Here is a 19,495-nt window from a genome sequence, read left to right as displayed (position 1 = left end):
TTTGGCATACCAGTTATTATTTCTTAGATGTTATAATTATTAATAATGCTAATAATTAATTTCCTTGTTAAAATAATTGTTTGTAAATATGCGGTAAACGAAATGAAAAAGACGAACTCCGCTGTGTTTCGTTCATACTGTATTTCAAAAGATTAAAATAAAGTCGGCTGCCAGAGATTTTTCTTACACTGAAGAAAAATATTCATTATCATGCTGATTTTGACGTATAAGTTTCGTCGGATGATGATTCCGACGATGAAATTTCATTATCAGAGAAATAAATGGTCGGGAAATTTTAAGTTTTAGAAAGCTGAAATATTCGTACCCTTACACTGCATTAAATTCAAATGGATAAAAATAACACAGCAAAACATGTTTCATACATAAAAATGTGTATAAATAAACGCTTTTCGTAAATTTAATAATTCTTCAAAGATGGGTGTAAATATTACAATTTAGCTGTCTCAGTGCGTGTCACACAACGTTTGTGTACATGTTTAGAAATAATTTACATCAAAATAAACCATCGATATTCTCTCAAAAATGGGTGTTAATTTTGAGTAATGCTGATGCAAATACTCTGTGTTAATAATGTATTTCTATTTATTGGAATTAAACGTGTTCACATGTGAAAAATGTAATGAAATCGGAAATGTTCAAATATTTATGAAACGCAATAGGTTTGTAAAAATGGTGAATGTTTCGAAGTGAAATTATTATTTTATTTGGATATAAGTTACGGACAAAAGTGGATATATATAAATATTTGATTAAACTTTGAATATTTTATAAGTATTGTTTGATTTACACCAATGTTAATAATATTTCCATGCATGATTTCAATTGACTGCACACGAGTGTGATTATGATAAGGTCAGATAATGTTCTTCGACGTCAAGTGGTGATTCTTATCTCGCCGCAGCATGTATATTATGATATCGGCCTCAAGGAGTTAAGGGCCATTGTCAACCAGCAAAATCTGATATCAACTTTGCAGTTCCAAATGTCGCTACCCTTAGAACGTTTACGCCGTACGAGTCAGAGGGAATAAAGCATGGTAAACGGAGACCCGGTATATACAAAGATGTTATGACAGCTTTAGCGCCAACATTTCAAGACAAAGCTTTATGTATGACATTTGATGGCAAAAAATTAAAGCAAGGTTTGACTGCAGATTCCGGTGATATAGATCTGCTCGGATTTGAAGACGGGAAGTCTTTGTTAGAAAAGCAAGCTGATTTGGAATTAGAAATTGATCGTTATAATATAGTGCTGCGTCTATTTTCCAAGTACGATTTGAATGACAATGTGAATAATTTAACCGATGAAGAGAAAGAACAAGTCATAAATGATCTGAAATTAACTCACAAAAAAGTGTCAATGAATTTGAAAGAAGCTCGCGAAATTAAAGAGAAAAAAGAATATGCCAGAAAAAAGTTTGAGGAGAGAGGTGGTAAAGATTGGAGAAATGGAAAATTCGTCTTCGTTATCAGTGCTATTGACGCATTTGTATATGAATTAAACCAGTATATTGACAATTCATTTAACATTATCAGTGATATATGCAACTGCTTAGCCTATATTCAGAACTCTTTAGGCACGTACGTTAGTGGACATTCTGTAGACGTTACTAGCCACTCGCGCTATATTCCAGTAGAAAAAAATGAGTCTCCGGGAACAAGACAGATTAAACAACGTACTCCGGGTTGGTTTGAATTACGCAATAAAGCTAAAGTCACAGGGAGTGTTTTTTATAACGCAATCGGCCTTGATGGACTGAAGAAACAACGTGAACACTTTTTGAAGGTTATTTGCGGGCAACAGGAAACAGCTCCATCTGAAGAGGCTTTAAAAAACATGGAATACGGTACAAAGAATGAAATCAATGCCACGGCAACGCTAATAGGGAAGATATTACCAGTGTATGAGCCGCAGTTAGTCTATCAGGAGGAAGGCTGTATAACATTTGATGAAAACAATTCTCCATTTTTGGTTGTTTCCCCGGACGGAAGCTTAAAAGACAAGGTGGCTGGAGAGACGAAAATGGCAGTTGAGTTCAAGTGCCCAGTAAAGAAAATACACACAGAGTTCCCTGTCAGGTACTATTTACAATGCATTTCAGAAATTGAGGCCCTAGATGTGGAACAACTATTATATGTATGTTGGAGACCCGATATAACGACAGCTTTTATTGTTTCTAGAGATACTGAAACATTTAGAGAAGCTCTTACTTTAGCAAGAGAATTTCTTAATGAAAAATTTTCAAAAAGACCAACTAAACTTGATACAAGGACTAAGACACTAAAGGAAAAAATAAAGAAAATCATTTTGAAAGTTGAATTTCTCGGAGAATTTCAGTCAATTGCTGCAGGAGGAGGTGAATGTCTAGATAATCGTTAAATGAAGAGATAGTCATTTCAAATGTAATCACTTTGTACGACAACCTGATAATGCTAATCAAGGAATTCTATGATTTAAGGCGTCAAAAGGCAACCGAGGCTTTGGTGTTTCTCATATGTGATCTAGACAGAACGTGGACAAAAAATCAAATTCTGTGGTCACCAATATGTTGGTGTGCAAAAGGCTATAGCCTTAGTACGAATACAACCCGTGCAATTATGGAAACACTTCTAAATGAATGCCATGTTTCGGGTATTTATGTGCCTTCTTGCAATTTCGATGGTCAATGGCATAATATTGTAGTGCGCGACATTACTGGAAATCCACTGACGTTATTCCAAGTACAGAAAGATGTCTGGAAGAAAGTACAACAATTATCTAAGTCCGAATTAGAGAAGGCCTTGCAGAATGTGGCAAATGTTCCACAATGGTTTTTGGAGCAAAGTGAATCTCCGAAATTAAACTGTACATGGAGAACGATTATAGTTTGTACGAACGGAGGAAAAAGGCTTCCAAAAACACCATCAAAAGGCTGGAATGAGAAGAAAATTAAAAAGCCAAAAGATGCAAATGAACAAATGGTAAATAATGAAGAAACCTTGGATATCGTATTTGATGAAGTTTTACAAAACTTGGAGTATGATAAACAAACAGTGAATGTATTAGCGACCAACAGCGACCGGTCCATTGTTGAAGAAATAGCATCAATCAATGTCAATACAGAGGACTGGGCTGTCAGTTTAGATCAAATGTTAAATAGTGAAGATGATAATGAACAAAATGACATAGAAGTTGAAGAGATGTATGCACTTGAAGGAAACGAAATAAATGCACGGATAGACAATAACATTATCAGTGACAGGTCGGAAACGTGCTTGGAAAAGAAAAACATTAATGCTCTGTATGAAATTAAAGAATAAGATGCCGCTAGTCTACTGATTATGTTAAGAACAGATACATGCGCGAACAAAACGGGAATATGGGACAATAAAAAAAAAGAAGACATACTGGAATTTTTACGGCCGAACAAAACCTTGAACAAGCCCGAGATGTCGAAAAAAAGGGTGATAATAAGATATCTTAAAACAGTTCTAGGAAAAAAAGTAACGGTTAAAGAATATGCTAGAAAGAAAATAAAAATTGAAGAGATATGTACAGTACTGGGATTGAAATTGTCAACGAAACAGCTAGGTACACTTACATTTACAAAGCCAAAAAATACTGACAAAAAACCCAACCAAAGATGCCGTGTCAAACCGCTCAAAATGCTAGCAGCACATGCTCTGAAAAAAGTTCCAAAATCAGTTCTTAACATTGCCTATGCTGAATACGTATGGCCAACAGAAAAGGATACATGGTATGCAGATTCTGTTATTAAGAACGAAATTAAAATAGAACCGCTAAATGAACCTTCATTCTGGGTATACAGACCTGAATTCAGTACAACAAGAAAACAGATAGAAGTTCGGAGCATCGACTCTACACATTTACTTACAAGGACAAGAAGAAAAACTTGTAAAGGGGGATTGAAAACCTTGACAGCACGCCATGGATGAAGGTTGCAAAGCAAGGCAAAACACTGTTAACACCAATAATGGTATCTGAAATAATTGATCCAATGTCAATGCCCATGGCTGTCACACATTTCGGATCTCCAGTTCAAGCGGCCATGATCAAAAATGGCGATCATGATGCAGCTTCCTTATGTCGTGTTATTAATGATTGGTGGCGAGCAGAAGATGAACCTGGCATGTCAGCAGAAGACCGGATGCGGCTGAGGTTAAAATTGAGAGAAAGATTACTCAGGAATTATGATTTCGGTTCCTTTCCGCCTGCGGGAATGTATGTAAATGGGTGGCCGTCTCAACTTTGGGAGGCACTGATCTCCAACATTGACGCTAAAGCGCAATTATATTTCTTGACAGGAACGTACAATACTAGGGCTTTCAGCAGTATGATGGGTGAAACATTTTTTGCTGAGCTAACGAATCAGGACAGGGGAAGTCATGGGACAGTCACATGTGACGATTTTGCAAAGTATATTGGCAAGACGGTTGAACAAATGCAAACTAGACTAGACCCGGAAAGGTATATTTCAAATTGATTTGTAAACATATAAATACTTTAACGATTTGGGGCAAATCTTAATTGTTCGGATTTAACATGGTTTTAACAACAAAGAAAAGTTGTTGATAGTTTGTGTAGAACGTTAAGATATATTATGGTATTAAGATTTCATTTTATTCATTACTACCACTAAAATACTGACAGCTTTTTAACTGTTAAATGACATTTTATTATGACTGTAGCTCAATATGCAGACTTTTTTCTTGTAAGTTTGTATATATTTGACGAAAATTTTATACACTTGAAGTAAATATCTAGAGATAAAAATATTTTAGTGAAAGAGGGCCATTTGATATCTTTAAAGGGAATTCCTATAGTTTTTTATGCGCATCTTTCTGCGCAGCCGACACTTTCTATGGAAAACTGAACTGAAGTCAACATTTGTTGAAACATGTTACAGACAATCTTAAATATGAGGAATTTTGAATGAAATAACATTTTTGATAAGTTATATCAGTAATCAAATGTTGATACTGGTTTATGTTGTATTGACAAGTATCATGCCTGACAGGTATCTTGCTATTTTTGTGGTTGTGTTTTCACATCGCATTTTAGTACAAAGACAGTGTTGTTCATATAATGTAAGATAATTGACTTAGTACTGATAAGACAATATCAGCTTTCGGATTATTTAGTATTCAATTACAGAAAAAATTAAGAATTTTTAAAACTTTTTTTTTAACTTTTAGCAGACATACATGTAATCAATTTGGCCAGGTTCGCGCCATTTCCGTCCGAACAGGTGTTGTATTCTAGCGGTCTTAACATAAAATTTAGCCTGGTGACCCATACATTTTTAGCCATTTTTATGCTCACAATACAATTATCTATACACAAGAAGAAAAAGAAAAAATTCTATGAAAGAGTTTTTTCAAAATTTAAAAAAAGATATTCTTCACTATGGGTATTTTTCATTGAAAAAGTTCACAAAAGTAAATATGAAACAATATTTTTTTCCATTTGTACCCATTATTGTAAGGACAGAGTATTACAAATATGACTATGATACCAAATAAGTATATAATAAAATCTGTAAAAAGAAAAATCCGTATTGTGCTGCCTGGATGTATATTTCGGTTGGTATTTATAAAAAAGCAGAAAATTATGAAAATGTTCAAAAATCGCTGGCAGTTTCAGCAACAGTGGGTGTGTTCAAAACTATTTTTCACAAAAACAAACATGGTGACCTATTGTTTTTATTTGTTCATTGTTTTCAGCACAAATTTTCCTATCATATATGTGAATTAAAAAAAAATCTATGAAAGGAAAAAAACTGTAGGAATTCTCTTTAAGTAGACTGATATATTTACGATGTTTTATCATTGCAAGTTACCCAAGATAGTTTTGCAGATTAAAGTAAATGTAATTACATCTTTTCTAGACCATTCACACACAGAACGTCTTCGAAGAAAATTTATCCTTTGGTGGAATATGATAACTGTGAGTCTGAAGAAGTCGCGTTTAAGGCAAGGCAAACAACACAAACTGGAACATGCGTAGACAGTATCATTTTGAGGTGAGCTTCATAAAATGATTTTGCCAATTTCAATTGTTAAGATTTCTAAAATCGATATTACCTGCCTTTGATGTACTTAAGACAAAGGGATTATAGTTAATTCTTAAAACTTTGTGACAATGTTTTTGGGCATGATATCTGGACTAAGTCTGATAACAAGCGAAATCGCTCTAGGCACTCTTGGATTATGGCTCCAAGCACTCGTGGATTATGACCCTTGTATTACTCAAAATCTGCTAATGTAGCCTTGTCGAACAGTTTTCATCCGATCTTCAGTAAACTTGCTGACAATGTTTGTGGGCAAAATATCTTGGCCAAGTTTTAACACCAGCCATATCGACTTAGGCACTTTCGGATTATAGACCTTAAATTAGGCCAATTCGGTGAAGGGCGTATTTTATGACAGTCTGCCACTGTGGTTCATCGTTCGAGTCTATGGGAATATCAGAACTTCCTTAGCATTCTTGCAAATAGACATTTTCTACAATGTCGCTCTAGTTTAATTTATGTATTTAAGTTAATGAATTTTCTCATTATTGTAAATAAACATACGGTATATTATATGGTGATATGAAATGCCTTGGTCCGTGTTCTTATTTTTCAGATATTTGACCATGATAAATACATTTAATACATTTCATGCTAATTTAAATACGTTATTTTGAATTATTCAATGATGTTTTAATATCATATTTTAACGTTAGAAATACAGTAACAGCGCCTTTGTAATATATGTACCCACAGGCTGCCATTACTTCGTAAACTTATTTTCATTTCCGTAGGCCGAATCCAAGTTGTATTTCATGTTTTCCGGATAAAAGACTTCCCGTTTTTCAATCGCTTAAAACTACCTAAAAATATTTGATTCAATTGCAAATCTTAACCTTGCTGTCAATGAATTTCAGAAATCACATATTCGACACGGAAGGAAGGAAAAGATGTTCAGGAAAAAAAAGAGAGGGCACTGTATCGCGGCAAAGAAATGCTGTTCTAAAGGGTGCCTTAGGCGTACGCTGGGAAAAGGCGAGGGTAAACGAAGCCAAACTGTTACCTACCAAGAGGATGGGAATAGAGTAAAACAGAAAAAGCAGGGACACAATATTAACTTTTCAAAATATTTAGACATTAGCACAAACTGTAGTGTAGCAAGTTACATCATAAGATTGGTCTTTATGTACTTTCAACTGAAGTAGAGCATTTTGTTATAAAGACATTATTTACACCGCTAATAACATTTTCACATTGATAAATATGTTGACAATTCTTAACAAAGTCATTGGTATGCTAATTTTAGTCAGTGAAGTCCTATGTGATACTAGTTCAAAAATTAAAATATTTATGATACTTTTGCTATATACTTTTGAAATACAGTGCCATGAAATTTTAATGATCTTTATTTTTTATTCACTTCTCTTTAAGACTAAACTGCTTAGCCTATTATCGCAAAATCTCAGCCGTTGATGCGCACTGTTCTCACTTAAAAGGGAACAACAAAGTCAACAAACAACTATACTTGAAATGATTTGTAATTTATCATCACAGATTCTTCAGCACACAATACCCCTGACAAGATAGATGATAAAGCAGCTAATCCTCCATTTGTTATTTTCCCAGTAACTTAAGAATACTGAAAGTAATTCAGTAAGTTGAAACTATTTCAAATATTCAACAAAATTGAACGAATACAGCGTCAGTCTTTTATAAGGAAAAATAAACAACAATGCTGTTTATTTACTTACTAGCGAAACACGTTATAACGAGAAAATTGGCAACAACAAGAATGTACAAAATAAGAGCATTGTCGTGTTTATCGAAAAGATTATTCCATATCCGTATTATATTTAACCATTTTCCTTGATCACGACTGTATTGTTATATGTAAATACACCTGTTACCTAAAACACTTTTTTGTGTATCTCTGTAATATGTTTGAAATACACTATGCATATTAATGCGTAAATCCATAATTAGGAACTTCAAGTCAATTTCGAATATTTCAGTAATTTTAAGATAAAAGCAAAATAGCAATCCGGGTGAGCTGCTATGTTCAGAATAAATGCAATGACCTTTAATTAAAAAGTTGTACAACATTGCTACGATGAAATTTATACGGCTTTCTCCCTTGTATGTAATAAAAAGTAATGTCGAAGTAAATTTCGACGTATAAAGACTTTTTCACCAATCATTATCACAATGCTACAATTTGAACAGAAGTTTAAAGCGGGCGAGGATTTGCTACACCTGGGCAGACAGACAGGAAAGACATATTTTAATGTTTTGTTAAAATTACAAAATTAGTCAACTATCTTGATGGGTATCATAATCACAAAAATCACCTTCTGATCATGTTTAACATGTAGAACAATAGTAAACAAATGACTGAAATAAAAAAACTAATCTCAAGTGAAACATAATTTGTTCCTGGAATAAAGTTCACATTGTTTCTTTATCCATCCACTATGAAAAAAAAAACTAAGTGAATGTCATGCAAGTCAATAGTCGACACTATCTGCTCTTCAAACTCGAAAGCAGGTTTTGCATATTGGCCTACAAGTCATCAGTAAGTCGACAGTAAATCAATTAAAGAAGCGATCTATTACACGATATCAAACAAATAATTTAACCTGTACAACAAAGTTATGTTTACAAAAACAAAAACAAAAACATTCGAATACCGGCATTAGAAAGAGTTTTCATAAAATTTAAAGTTTTACTATAGCGGAGCAAAATGTAGTGTTTAACTATAGACCGGTCAATAGAATATTCTATGGACGACGATTTAAATAAGGACTCCAGTAATAATCATTTTGTTCGGCGATCTATGTTGCTGTTTTTAACGCTCATTTTGTATTTTATTTTTTTTTAAATTTTCAAAAGATGTTCTGTCATATACTTAAGATGTTTTGTTGTATAAATAGATAACTTTAGGCAGATATTACAAATGAAACTCGAAAGTCTTGTAAAAGTAAACGACGTTTACTCTAGTACTAAGCAACAACTATGGACGGTCGCTTTGTGAAATATTCATATTTATGCATTCAAAATGGAAAAATAATGCCAATAAGGAAAAGAAAAGTAAACATGGGACAAAAAAATTAAACTGTAAATTTCAACGCAGAGAGAATTTTACGATATCAAGAAGCAAATGTGTTCGCGAAAATAATGTCATATGTATTACTTCCATTTTTTCAGTCTATGTTGTTCTGACTAGTAATAAATCTGAAATATCCATTCAAAATAAAAAGGAGAATATTACAAACTGTAAGAATATCAAAAATGTGACAAAAAGCTCTAAAGGCCGTACATTCTTTTTACTCTAAAATGTAGTGTAAACACTGAACAGTAACACAAAGTAACGTTAATATAAAGCTATACTAGTCCACTTGACACGACTCCTACAATTAAAATGCTTTAATTGTGATGCATTTTTTTCATGTGTCTTGGGAAATAGTTCAGCGTTAAAACTTTATTGCACATTTCACATTTCCTTGTAGCGGCCATATGAACTAATTTCACATGCCTTGACAGGTAGGATTTGCTTCGAAACTCTTTCTCGCAATGGTCGCATTTGATTTTCAACTCCTGGTGTAGTTTAACGTGACATTTGAGGCTTGAACGGTGCCTGTATACCTTGCCACAGATATCGCAAGCGTGATTGAACGTCCCAGAATGGCTGCTTTCGTGATCTTCCAACTCTGACTTCTTTTCACATACGTAATCACAAATTGAACACTTAAACTTTTAGTTTTTGTTCTCCCTGTCATTGTGGCGCTTGAGTTCCACCTCTGTTGCGAATGATTTTCCACAGTTAATACAAACGTGTGATTTATGCCCAAGGTGAATGCGAATTAAGTGAAGTTTATGGGACGATTTTGAGAAATTCATTTGTCCACATATATCACACTTATATGGAGCTGAACCAGTGTGCCTAGCTTCGTGCTGTCTTAACGTGGAGCTGCTTCTAAATAGCTCCCCACAATGCCGACAGATCTGAGGTGCATCCATTATGATCTGAAAAGATAGAAAATAAATATAAGGTGACAATTTAACACTATATATATAACGTAGACTTGGAGAAATGATAGTTTTATTTCTACGGATTTTACAGTAAAATGTTAGCCGACCTCCATGGCATTTCATTTGATGAAATTTTTACGTGACAGATTTCTGGCACGATTTTGATACGAGGTTCGTTTCAGCTTTTACAATTATTCACTGATCTGACGTCATAATTATTACGTCATAGCGTCAAACGGCAAAGCGGCGCGCTGGAAAAGAAACCAACAGAAAACAGGCAAATATTTAATATATGGATGTAGATCTAGCTCTACTAAAAGCCTCGGTAACGTCTTTGAATCGAAACAATACATTGTAGATCTATATCTCATTTACTGCTTTGCTTTGCTTTGCTTTGCTTTGAATGAAATCATTTTTGGTCGTTCAGATGCGAAGATTTAGGCCCCTATTTGTATATCTCTCGGGCTGCGCCCTCTTGATACAGAGCTAATTCCTTCGCATCTGAAGTCAAAACAATGTTTAATCAGCGACAAATCACTGAATGTGATATACCATTTCTTAAGTAAACTGAGTCCAGACGTTACACCACTAGATCTAGATTCTACTTCTGGTTTTCAAAAACTTGCATTATAGGAACCTGACATATCTGTGGTACCTATATTTACCGACATAAAATTACATTATGCAATTATTGACTAAGTACTGAGCCATTGGATATATTGTGATATTCATCGGAAGAGGTCCATATTGTCCTTTTCCGGTGAATATCACATCATATTCAATGGCTCAAGAGTCAACAACTGTTTTATTATATAGGTTCAGGTTTATGAACACTTGTGAAATATTCCAAATTTCACAGAAAACATTATGAAACTTCTATTCTATTTTTAGAAAGCTATGTTTAATGTGGAAAATCCACTTACCACTAAACATGAAATATATTTTAAAAGATGATGAGGGGATTCGGCCTATGAAATTTAGGTTATTTTTAGAACATATCATAAAGTTACATGTATGGACTGTTGATGATACGACCAAACCATACACATTTCAGGTAATTGTTAACTCGTTTAAATCAATGTGAAAGTAAATCGTCAGCAGGTAAGCTAAAGGACGTCATTTTGTGAAATAAACTGTCACATACGCCACAAAAAAATTGTCTTTACATATACTGGCTTGGTTCGGCATACATGTATATTGTACGCCAGTCAGAGACTGATAACGGGGTCATTTCGTTGATTTTCGTAGCTGGCAATATCCGGCACAAAATAGTCTAAACTTGGATTGCAGAGAAATATGGCACTCATGCAGGTGTTAAGGGAAAGAGGTTTCGGCCAGCATCACATTATTATAAAACAAAGATGCTGTTTTGGCTAACTAAACTGACACAGTTTCGTAATCTTTTAAATTCTTGTAGAAACGTTCGAACGCCGATGAAAGTTAATTAACTTTAGGGCAGGTGAATCGGGAAGTGCATCAATTCATATAGTGAATCGGGAAGGCAAAATTTAAAAATACCGTTTTCTTAGAAAATTTACGTCCTGGTTACTATTTAATGTACCGTTAACCTTTCTATGGCATAACAGAACACCCGGTGAGTCTCTGATTCGTTACAAACGTAGTAAAACACTTTTTATGCCGTATAATATAGTGAGGTGGACGGGGAAGGGTTTCCATCAAGTGCATTGTGCACGAATGTTCTCTAAAACGGATGACTGTCTTGAAAAATGCAAACGTCAGTGATAAACTAGAGGCACCCGCGGGTACTTTAGGCCACATGTCAATTCAACATTGATTCGTATTAAATAAAATAATCGCATGTTTACTTACCTAATCGAGGTGTTTACGTTCAAAAAGACCGCATCGGGAAGTGTTACGCGCACCTGTTGATGACGTACTATACCACCCCTGTAATAGTAATAGTACATGTACAAATAAAACAAGATAGTTTAGAGCCATAAGGTACAATTATTTGTTTATATGTTGGGAACCTATTTTAAGACTTTAGACTAGAGTGTATTTTGAAACGGGAGTAATGAACTGTTTTTGTCTTCAAGACGACTTTTGTCCTTTTTATTCAAAAAGTTTGAAAAACATAGTTTCGATAAATACTAATTAACTTGCGTTACACTGAGAGACAAAGCGCTGCAACTGCACATGGCACAGGTTCGCGTAAGTGTGTAACATGCATAGGTTACTTATTCCGCGTATCTGAATTTATGCTAAAAATTTGACTGCGAAGACATCTGAAGTTCTACTTCAAGTTAATGAATACTAAAAGTGCCACACAAATACATATATATATACACACTGTACTTAACAGCAAGTAGAAAAAAAAACACATTTGATCTTTCTATAGTATTCAAGAAGTGTGTTCGTACTGTCGCACTGTCGTACCATGCAGAGTTACACAACGACACAACGAAAATATTATTCGACAGCACAACACGATATGATAGCACGATGAGATAGCACAAAAACACGATGCACGAAACGCATTTATTTTATGCTTATTAAAAAATCGTTTCGCTGTGATTCGTTATCAACATAAAAAATTACGTATTTTCGTGTTGTTGTTTTTTCCTGTACTGTCTGACTAATCTGCTGGTATTTCCTGCGGCGGCAATTTTTTTTGGTGGCTACATTATATGGACACGGCATTTAATGACATGTAGTTAGTTTGACACCACAGATTAACACTGTCAAGAGCATTCTGCAGTGCTGTTTGTACTTCATGATATGTATTTCCAATGGCAGTTAGAGTAATACCATCAGCAAATATTTCAGTAAAGATTTCATTAAATGCCTGTGGGAGGTTATTAATATAAAGAATGAATAGCAGAGGCCCTAACACAGATCTTTAGGGAACACCTGATGTAATATGCCCAGCCTCTGACAGTTTTCCAGAGACAACATACTCAGACAAGTAAGATTTAAAGTTCCGACTAATGTTAAATGATTTTAATTTCTCAAGTAGAACTGAGCGATTCACCAAATCATATGCCTTTTAAAGGTCTAAGAATACAGTTCCTATAAATTATTGGGAATAAAGTTACACACACACAAAAAGATATTTGACTTTACAAAAGACTTTTTTCGTCACCGAAGCCGAGGTAAGTGCAGTATCCCTCATTAGTCGAACTAAAAACGGAATTACTGTTACCTTGTACAAAATTTTAATAAAACATGCGGTCTGTAAATGGGACGAAAAATAAACAAGATCAAATTTTGCTAGTTCTCAAGTTGAGGTGTTTAATCTTTCTCCTCATAAGTACGCCAGAAGACGAAAATGGCAGCTTGCACATACACGCACATACACTTGTATGGCTCTAAAGTGATGTCAAATGTTAACCTGCATTATATTTATTCAAATACGTTATGTGTGTATGTCACAGGGTGTGAAAAAAGTGCAGCCAAACCGGGACTCGAACCTAGGGCCTCGAAATACCGTTCCGATGATCTACCGACTGAGCTACCCGGCCGCCTACACATTTTTTTTTCGAATAAATATTCAACTCCCATACCGTGACACGTACACACATGGAAATTCATTTTACTTGAAATTTGTTTTCGAAGATTCTTTTTACAAGATGGTTTTAATAAGTAGAGGTACATTCATTTAATAAAAAAAATGTGTTAATGTCGGTATGCACAGTCATATGTTTACACTTCAGTCAATTCATAAAATTGGAATTCCAAGTTATAACAGTATTCTTTTATATATGCATGTATTCGTTTGCGAAGAAACACAGGTTCTTCCATATAAAATTAACGACAATAGTGCCTTTTGGCCCTCTCTTGACTAGATCTGTCAGCTTTTCCTAGTAAATTTATCGGATGGCCATATTTCTTTCGCAAGCGGCATGTGCATGTATTCAAGCCATCTTTCACTTTAATAATTTGCGTACATGCAGTGTCTTATATTGAATAAAAGAAAGACTAATGCCCAATAAGATGAACAATTACATGTGCTGGACGAACACATCTAAAAATCATTCCGAAAATAACTGTGCATACAAATAAGTTGTATAATTACATTACATTTTGTGAGGACCTTAAAACCGTACGTAAATTCTCGAACAGGGAAAGGTCCTCGAATTGTCCGTTTGATTCTGACAATATGTGGACAAAACAGAAACAGGTCGAAAAATATATCTCAATAAGCCAATGGGTAAGAAAAGTATTCGTCAGTTTTTCTGATCGATGTAAATATCGGACATCATCCGATAAATACCATTTCGATTTTGTAAATGATTACTTGTTGAATTGTTTACAGGTATGTTGCTTAATTACATTTTGTTTTAAGGTTTGAGTATCTGCAAAATAAAGGATGAGTTATGACTGACCTTCTTTCTATCAATATCACACAGCAACATTTTTTTCGTTCCTAATTTTGTTTTCTTAAGAAAATATAATGGAAAGAGTTTGGGTTGTTTTTCAATGCGTTTTTTTTTTTCTAAATTTGAAAGAAAGATTTTTATCATTATAATTAGTAGTATATATTATAAACAGAAGCAGCAACTGTAGTTAGCAGCAGTAGTAGCTAGCAGCAGGAGCTGGCAGCAGCAGAAGCTGGCAGCAGCAGAAGCTAAAAGCGGCAGTGGTAGCTAGCAGCATAGCAGCTGCAGTAACAGTAGCTGGCAAAAAAGGAGCTAGCAGAAGTAGTAGCTAGCAGCAAGTGTTAGCAGCACAGCATTAGGAACTAGCAGTAGTAAAATGAACTAGCAGCAGCAGAAAGATGAGTTAGCACTAGCAATGGCAGTAGCCTGCAGCACTGGGACCAAGCAACAGTAGCTACCAAAACAGGAGTTACCAGCAGCTTGCAAAAGCAGTACCAGGAACTAGCAGCAGCATCAGGAAGAAGAGCTAGCAGTCGCAACTAGCAAAGGCAGTTGCTTGCAGCACTACGAGCTAGGAGCACATTACCAACTTTTATCTTTTAGTAACAGTTCCTAACCAATTAAGCGGAAGGCTTTACCCACCACAAAAATCAATAATATAAATACTCCAATATCACTTCTACCGGATTCCGTACTAATATTTGTTGTTGTAGTAACACGGTACAAAATTATTGATAATGAACAGCTTTGGACATATTTATATAATTACGGGAGTTTAAATAATAAATTGAAAAGCGGAAGAAGTTGAATATGTATAATATTTTTTAATTGTCAAATAAAAGTAATATTCAAATATAAAAATAGGTTATCTAAATATTCACAATGATATTACATACATACCTTTTGCATTATGTTAGAATAATACAAAATATCTTGCAGCTGTAGTCTAGCACATGAAAAATAAGTTATGATAGCTTAACTATTAAATAAATTAATTCCTCCGTTTGGCATGCACAAAGAGGACTCTTCACAATTAAATACATAAACACACAAAACATAATCCGGAACATATATCTTTGTACACAAAAGAAATATATACGCACAAAAAAAAAACAACAGTGAGACAATTGTAAATAAACATTAACAAGAGGGCCATGATGGCCCTATACATCGCTCACCAGAGTTGATCTGGCCTACTGACCTAGTTTTTGACTATAGATTATCAAAACAAACATTCTGACTAATTCCAATGAGTTTCAAACTTAAATTGTGGTCTCTAGAGTGTTGAAAAGAATTTCCTTTGATTAGGCCTAGTGACCTAGTTTTTGACCCAGATTCATACCTGACCTAGAAATGATGAAGACAAACATTCTGACTAAGTTTCATAAAGACTGAGTCACAAATGTGGCCTCTAAAGTGTTCACAAGATTTTCCATTGATCTGACCTACTGACCTAGTTTTTGACCCCACATGACCAAGTTTCGAACTTGACCTAGAGATCATCAAGACTAACATTCTGACCAAGTTTCATAAAGATTGCATCAAAATGTGGTCTCTAGAGTGTTCACAAGCTTTTCCTTTCATCTAACGTACTGACCCAGTTTTTGACCCCACATGACCCAATTTCGAACTTGACCTAGAAATCATCAAGACTTACGTTCTCACCATGTTTCATAAAGATTGAGTCACAAATGTGGCCTCTAAAGTGTTCACAAGCTTTTCCATTGATCTGACCTACTGACCTAGTTTTTAACCCCACATGACCAAGTTTCGAACTTGACCTAGAAATGATGAAGACAAACATTCTGACTAAGTTTCATAAAGATTGAGTCATAAATGTGGCCTCTAAAGTGTTCACAAGATTTTCTATTGATCTGACCTACTGACCTAGTTTTCGACCCCATATGACCCAGTTTCGAACTTAACCTAGAGATCATAAAGACTAACATTCTGACCAAGTTTCATAAATATTGGGTCAAAATGTGGTCTCTAGAGTGTTCACAAGCTTTTCCTTTCATCTAACGTACTGACCTAATTTTTGACCCCACATGACCCAATTTCGAACTTGACCTAGAAATCATCAAGACTTACGTTCTCACCATGTTTCATAAAGATTGAGTTACAAATGTGGCCTCTAAAGTGTTCACAAGCTTTTCCATTGATCTGACCTACTGGCCTAGTTTTTGACCCCCCATAACCAAGTTTCGAACTTGACCTAGAAATGATGAAGACAAACATTCTGACTAAGTTTCATAAAGATTGAGTCATAAATGTGGCCTCTAAAGTGTTCACAAGATTTTCTATTGATCTGACCTACTGACCTAGTTTTCGACCCCATTAGACCCAGTTTCGAACTTAACCTAGAGATCATCAAGACTAACATTCTGACCAAGTTTCATAAATATTGGGTCAAAATGTGGTCTCTAGAGTGTTCACTAGCTTTTCCTTTCATCTAACGTACTGACCTAATTTTTGACCCCACATGACCCAATTTCAAACTTGACCTAGAAAATATTCAGACAAACATTCTGACCAAGTTTCATAAAGATTGGGTCAAAAATGTGGTCTCTAGAGTGTTCACAAGGTAAATTTTGACGGACGACGCACGACGGACGTCGACGGACGCCGGAAAATGACCGGTCACAATAGCTCACCTTGGGCACTTCGTGCTCTGGTGAGCTAAAAACAGGAATAACATACAATATACAGCATCACTGAAATAATGTTTCGCACAAAACACGAGTCGTGACCTGAAATAACTTTTCAGATGTTGATATCCTTTGAAACCCTACAAAAGTTTTTATTGAAACAATATCTTCTTGATATTTGATCAGTGTCATAAGTTTCTCTTTCGATTCATTCTTATTATTTGTCACTGTTATTTCTTAAGTTGGGTTAGATTTAATACTGATGTTTCCTTCTTTCATAAGATTGATGAAATTAGTGTATACATCATACAAACTAAATCCATGAGAGAAAGAAAACTGAATATAATATTTATAAAGACAGAAGAAAGTGAAATATATATTACAATACAGTAATGATAAGGCCATTAAACAATTGTCACTCGTAGTAAGTGGTATAACATGACTCTATGAACCAGCTTACCGAATGTTGCTTACCCCTTGACAATTTTACAATACGCATTGAAATTTAAAGGGCGATCAATCAACTATCAAGTCGAAATTAACAGACGAAAGGATAAGGACTCTGTCATTATAAGTATTATTTCTGCTTTTTGACGAACCTCTCTCAATATTTTACTCAGTATTCATGAATTAAAACAGTTATATGTCGATTTGTATCGTCAAGATTTATGTACATCCTGTGTTTTAGGAACTATATGTACACACATTAAAGTTGGTCCATGTCACAAAGCCGACAAAGCCCATATATGCAAACGAGATGCTATCAGACGACAAAATTTTCCGTAACAGCAGAAAAGGTCGGGATATTTGAAGAAATGCTCATTGCTAAAATGTAAAAAGATTTTTTTCTTTATTTTTATTATTATTATTATTATAATTATTATTATTATTTGCGGAAAATATCTCATTTTATCTGTTACAATGTATATTTGAAAAAGTCAATTATTTTGTTTCCCTTTCTGTATGAACTGAGGTGGGTCTTTTTAAAGACAAATGGACCAACCAAATATTTAGGGACCATAATGAAAATAAGAGGAATCATTTCCTCTTTTTGTGTGTTATCCCTGGTATTGGTTTTTATTTCATATAATTTGCCATGTTATGTACACTTGTGCCGAATAAAACTACTACTACTACTACTACTACTACTACTACTACTACTACTAATACTACTACTACTACTACTACTACTGCTACTACTACTATTAGTAACTACTAAAGATATTCATAAGATCCGGAAAAAATAAACTTCATTTTGTGGATTTTTTTGTTTGTTTGTTTTTTTTTTCTAAATTTCGAAATAGGCCTTTTTCTATTTAAGGGATTTTATTCTTTTTGTTTATATAGACAAATCTATAGATTTTTGGACAGGTCGATGTTACTAAAAGTCCATAATGAGCAGACGCTAGCAGCAGCAGTACAAGGAGCTAGCAGCACCAGCTCTTGCTTTACAGTCACGCTTTTACATCATTACCGATGGGTCCTCGAAGAGCTGTTGTGTTGGAATGTTTCAACATCATAGCTTATGGGTCCTCAAGCTATTTAAGCCGTCCTGGAAATAAGACACACACTAATGTGAGGACTCAGACATCTACTGTCACAATATAAATTGACAGGCTTATTAGCTTTAAAAGTATGCATGGTGCTTTTCCTGTTAAAACCAGGACTGGCATCATTCAAGGTGATAAGTTATGAAAACAGCTTAATTCAAGCCAATACATGTTAATTCAGAGCTGTAAAACTAGCAACAGTGTACAGCATTGCTTCATTTCTATAAGTTAAGCTAAATAAGTATAAAAAACCAAATGCAACTTCAATACATTTTACTTTCAGCAACAGGAGGTAGCAGCAGCAGAAGCTAGCGTCTATACACACCCACATTGTAATGGCCTAAAGTGTATCTAATTTGCATAAATCAGTTTGCACAACCTCTATCAACTCTGACATTGTAAGGACTTATATAAAGTGTGTAATCAATTTGAGGACTTTAATTGCGTATTTTACACTACTACTTCACCTGAAATTATTAGCACTTGTGAACAATTTTAGAAACATGCAATCTTTTTCTTATGCTGTTCCGGCAGCCGTTATTCACCCTCACACCTCTGCTGTTAGACAGTCATGAGAGCGCTCGTATAGCAATATACAGGTTTCAATTCCTCATGTACGGTCAATCAGACCGTCTAAAAACTGCTGATACCTTGTCTGTGTTCATAATTGCTTCATACGTATAGTCATTCGGTAACAACAAACCTATGTAGAATTACCATCACAGTCGTGGGTACTCGAACTGTTATTCTTTAAAAAAGCTGACGACCTAGCATCTGAGCGCATGTCTTCAGCACAATCTCGCTTAAAGCGTGATGGATTTTGAATCTTAGACAAACTTAACAAAAACATTTAAACTTATGTAGACGATGCGCAGCAGTATTCTGATTAAAAAAAAT

General features: G+C 34.6%; 1 protein-coding gene across 1 annotated transcript; it reads left to right on the top strand.

Annotated features, from left to right (window-relative positions):
• The first annotated feature begins 958 nt into the window (after positions 1–958).
• On the top strand, positions 959–7,404 carry LOC123553445 (uncharacterized). Its single transcript, XM_045343157.2, has 3 exons — positions 959–4,488; positions 5,909–6,043; positions 6,949–7,404. The coding sequence occupies exon 1, from the start codon at positions 1,090–1,092 to the stop codon at positions 2,398–2,400; it is 1,311 nt and encodes a 436-aa protein (XP_045199092.2). The 5' UTR covers positions 959–1,089; the 3' UTR covers positions 2,401–4,488; positions 5,909–6,043; positions 6,949–7,404.
• Positions 7,405–19,495: the final 12,091 nt, after the last annotated feature.

This window comes from Mercenaria mercenaria, chromosome 4, assembly GCF_021730395.1.
Source record: "Mercenaria mercenaria strain notata chromosome 4, MADL_Memer_1, whole genome shotgun sequence".
In the NCBI taxonomy this organism is placed as follows: Eukaryota; Metazoa; Mollusca; class Bivalvia; order Venerida; family Veneridae; genus Mercenaria; species Mercenaria mercenaria.
Note: the sequence above shows the minus strand (reverse complement) of the source record. Positions and strands in the feature narration are given on the sequence as shown.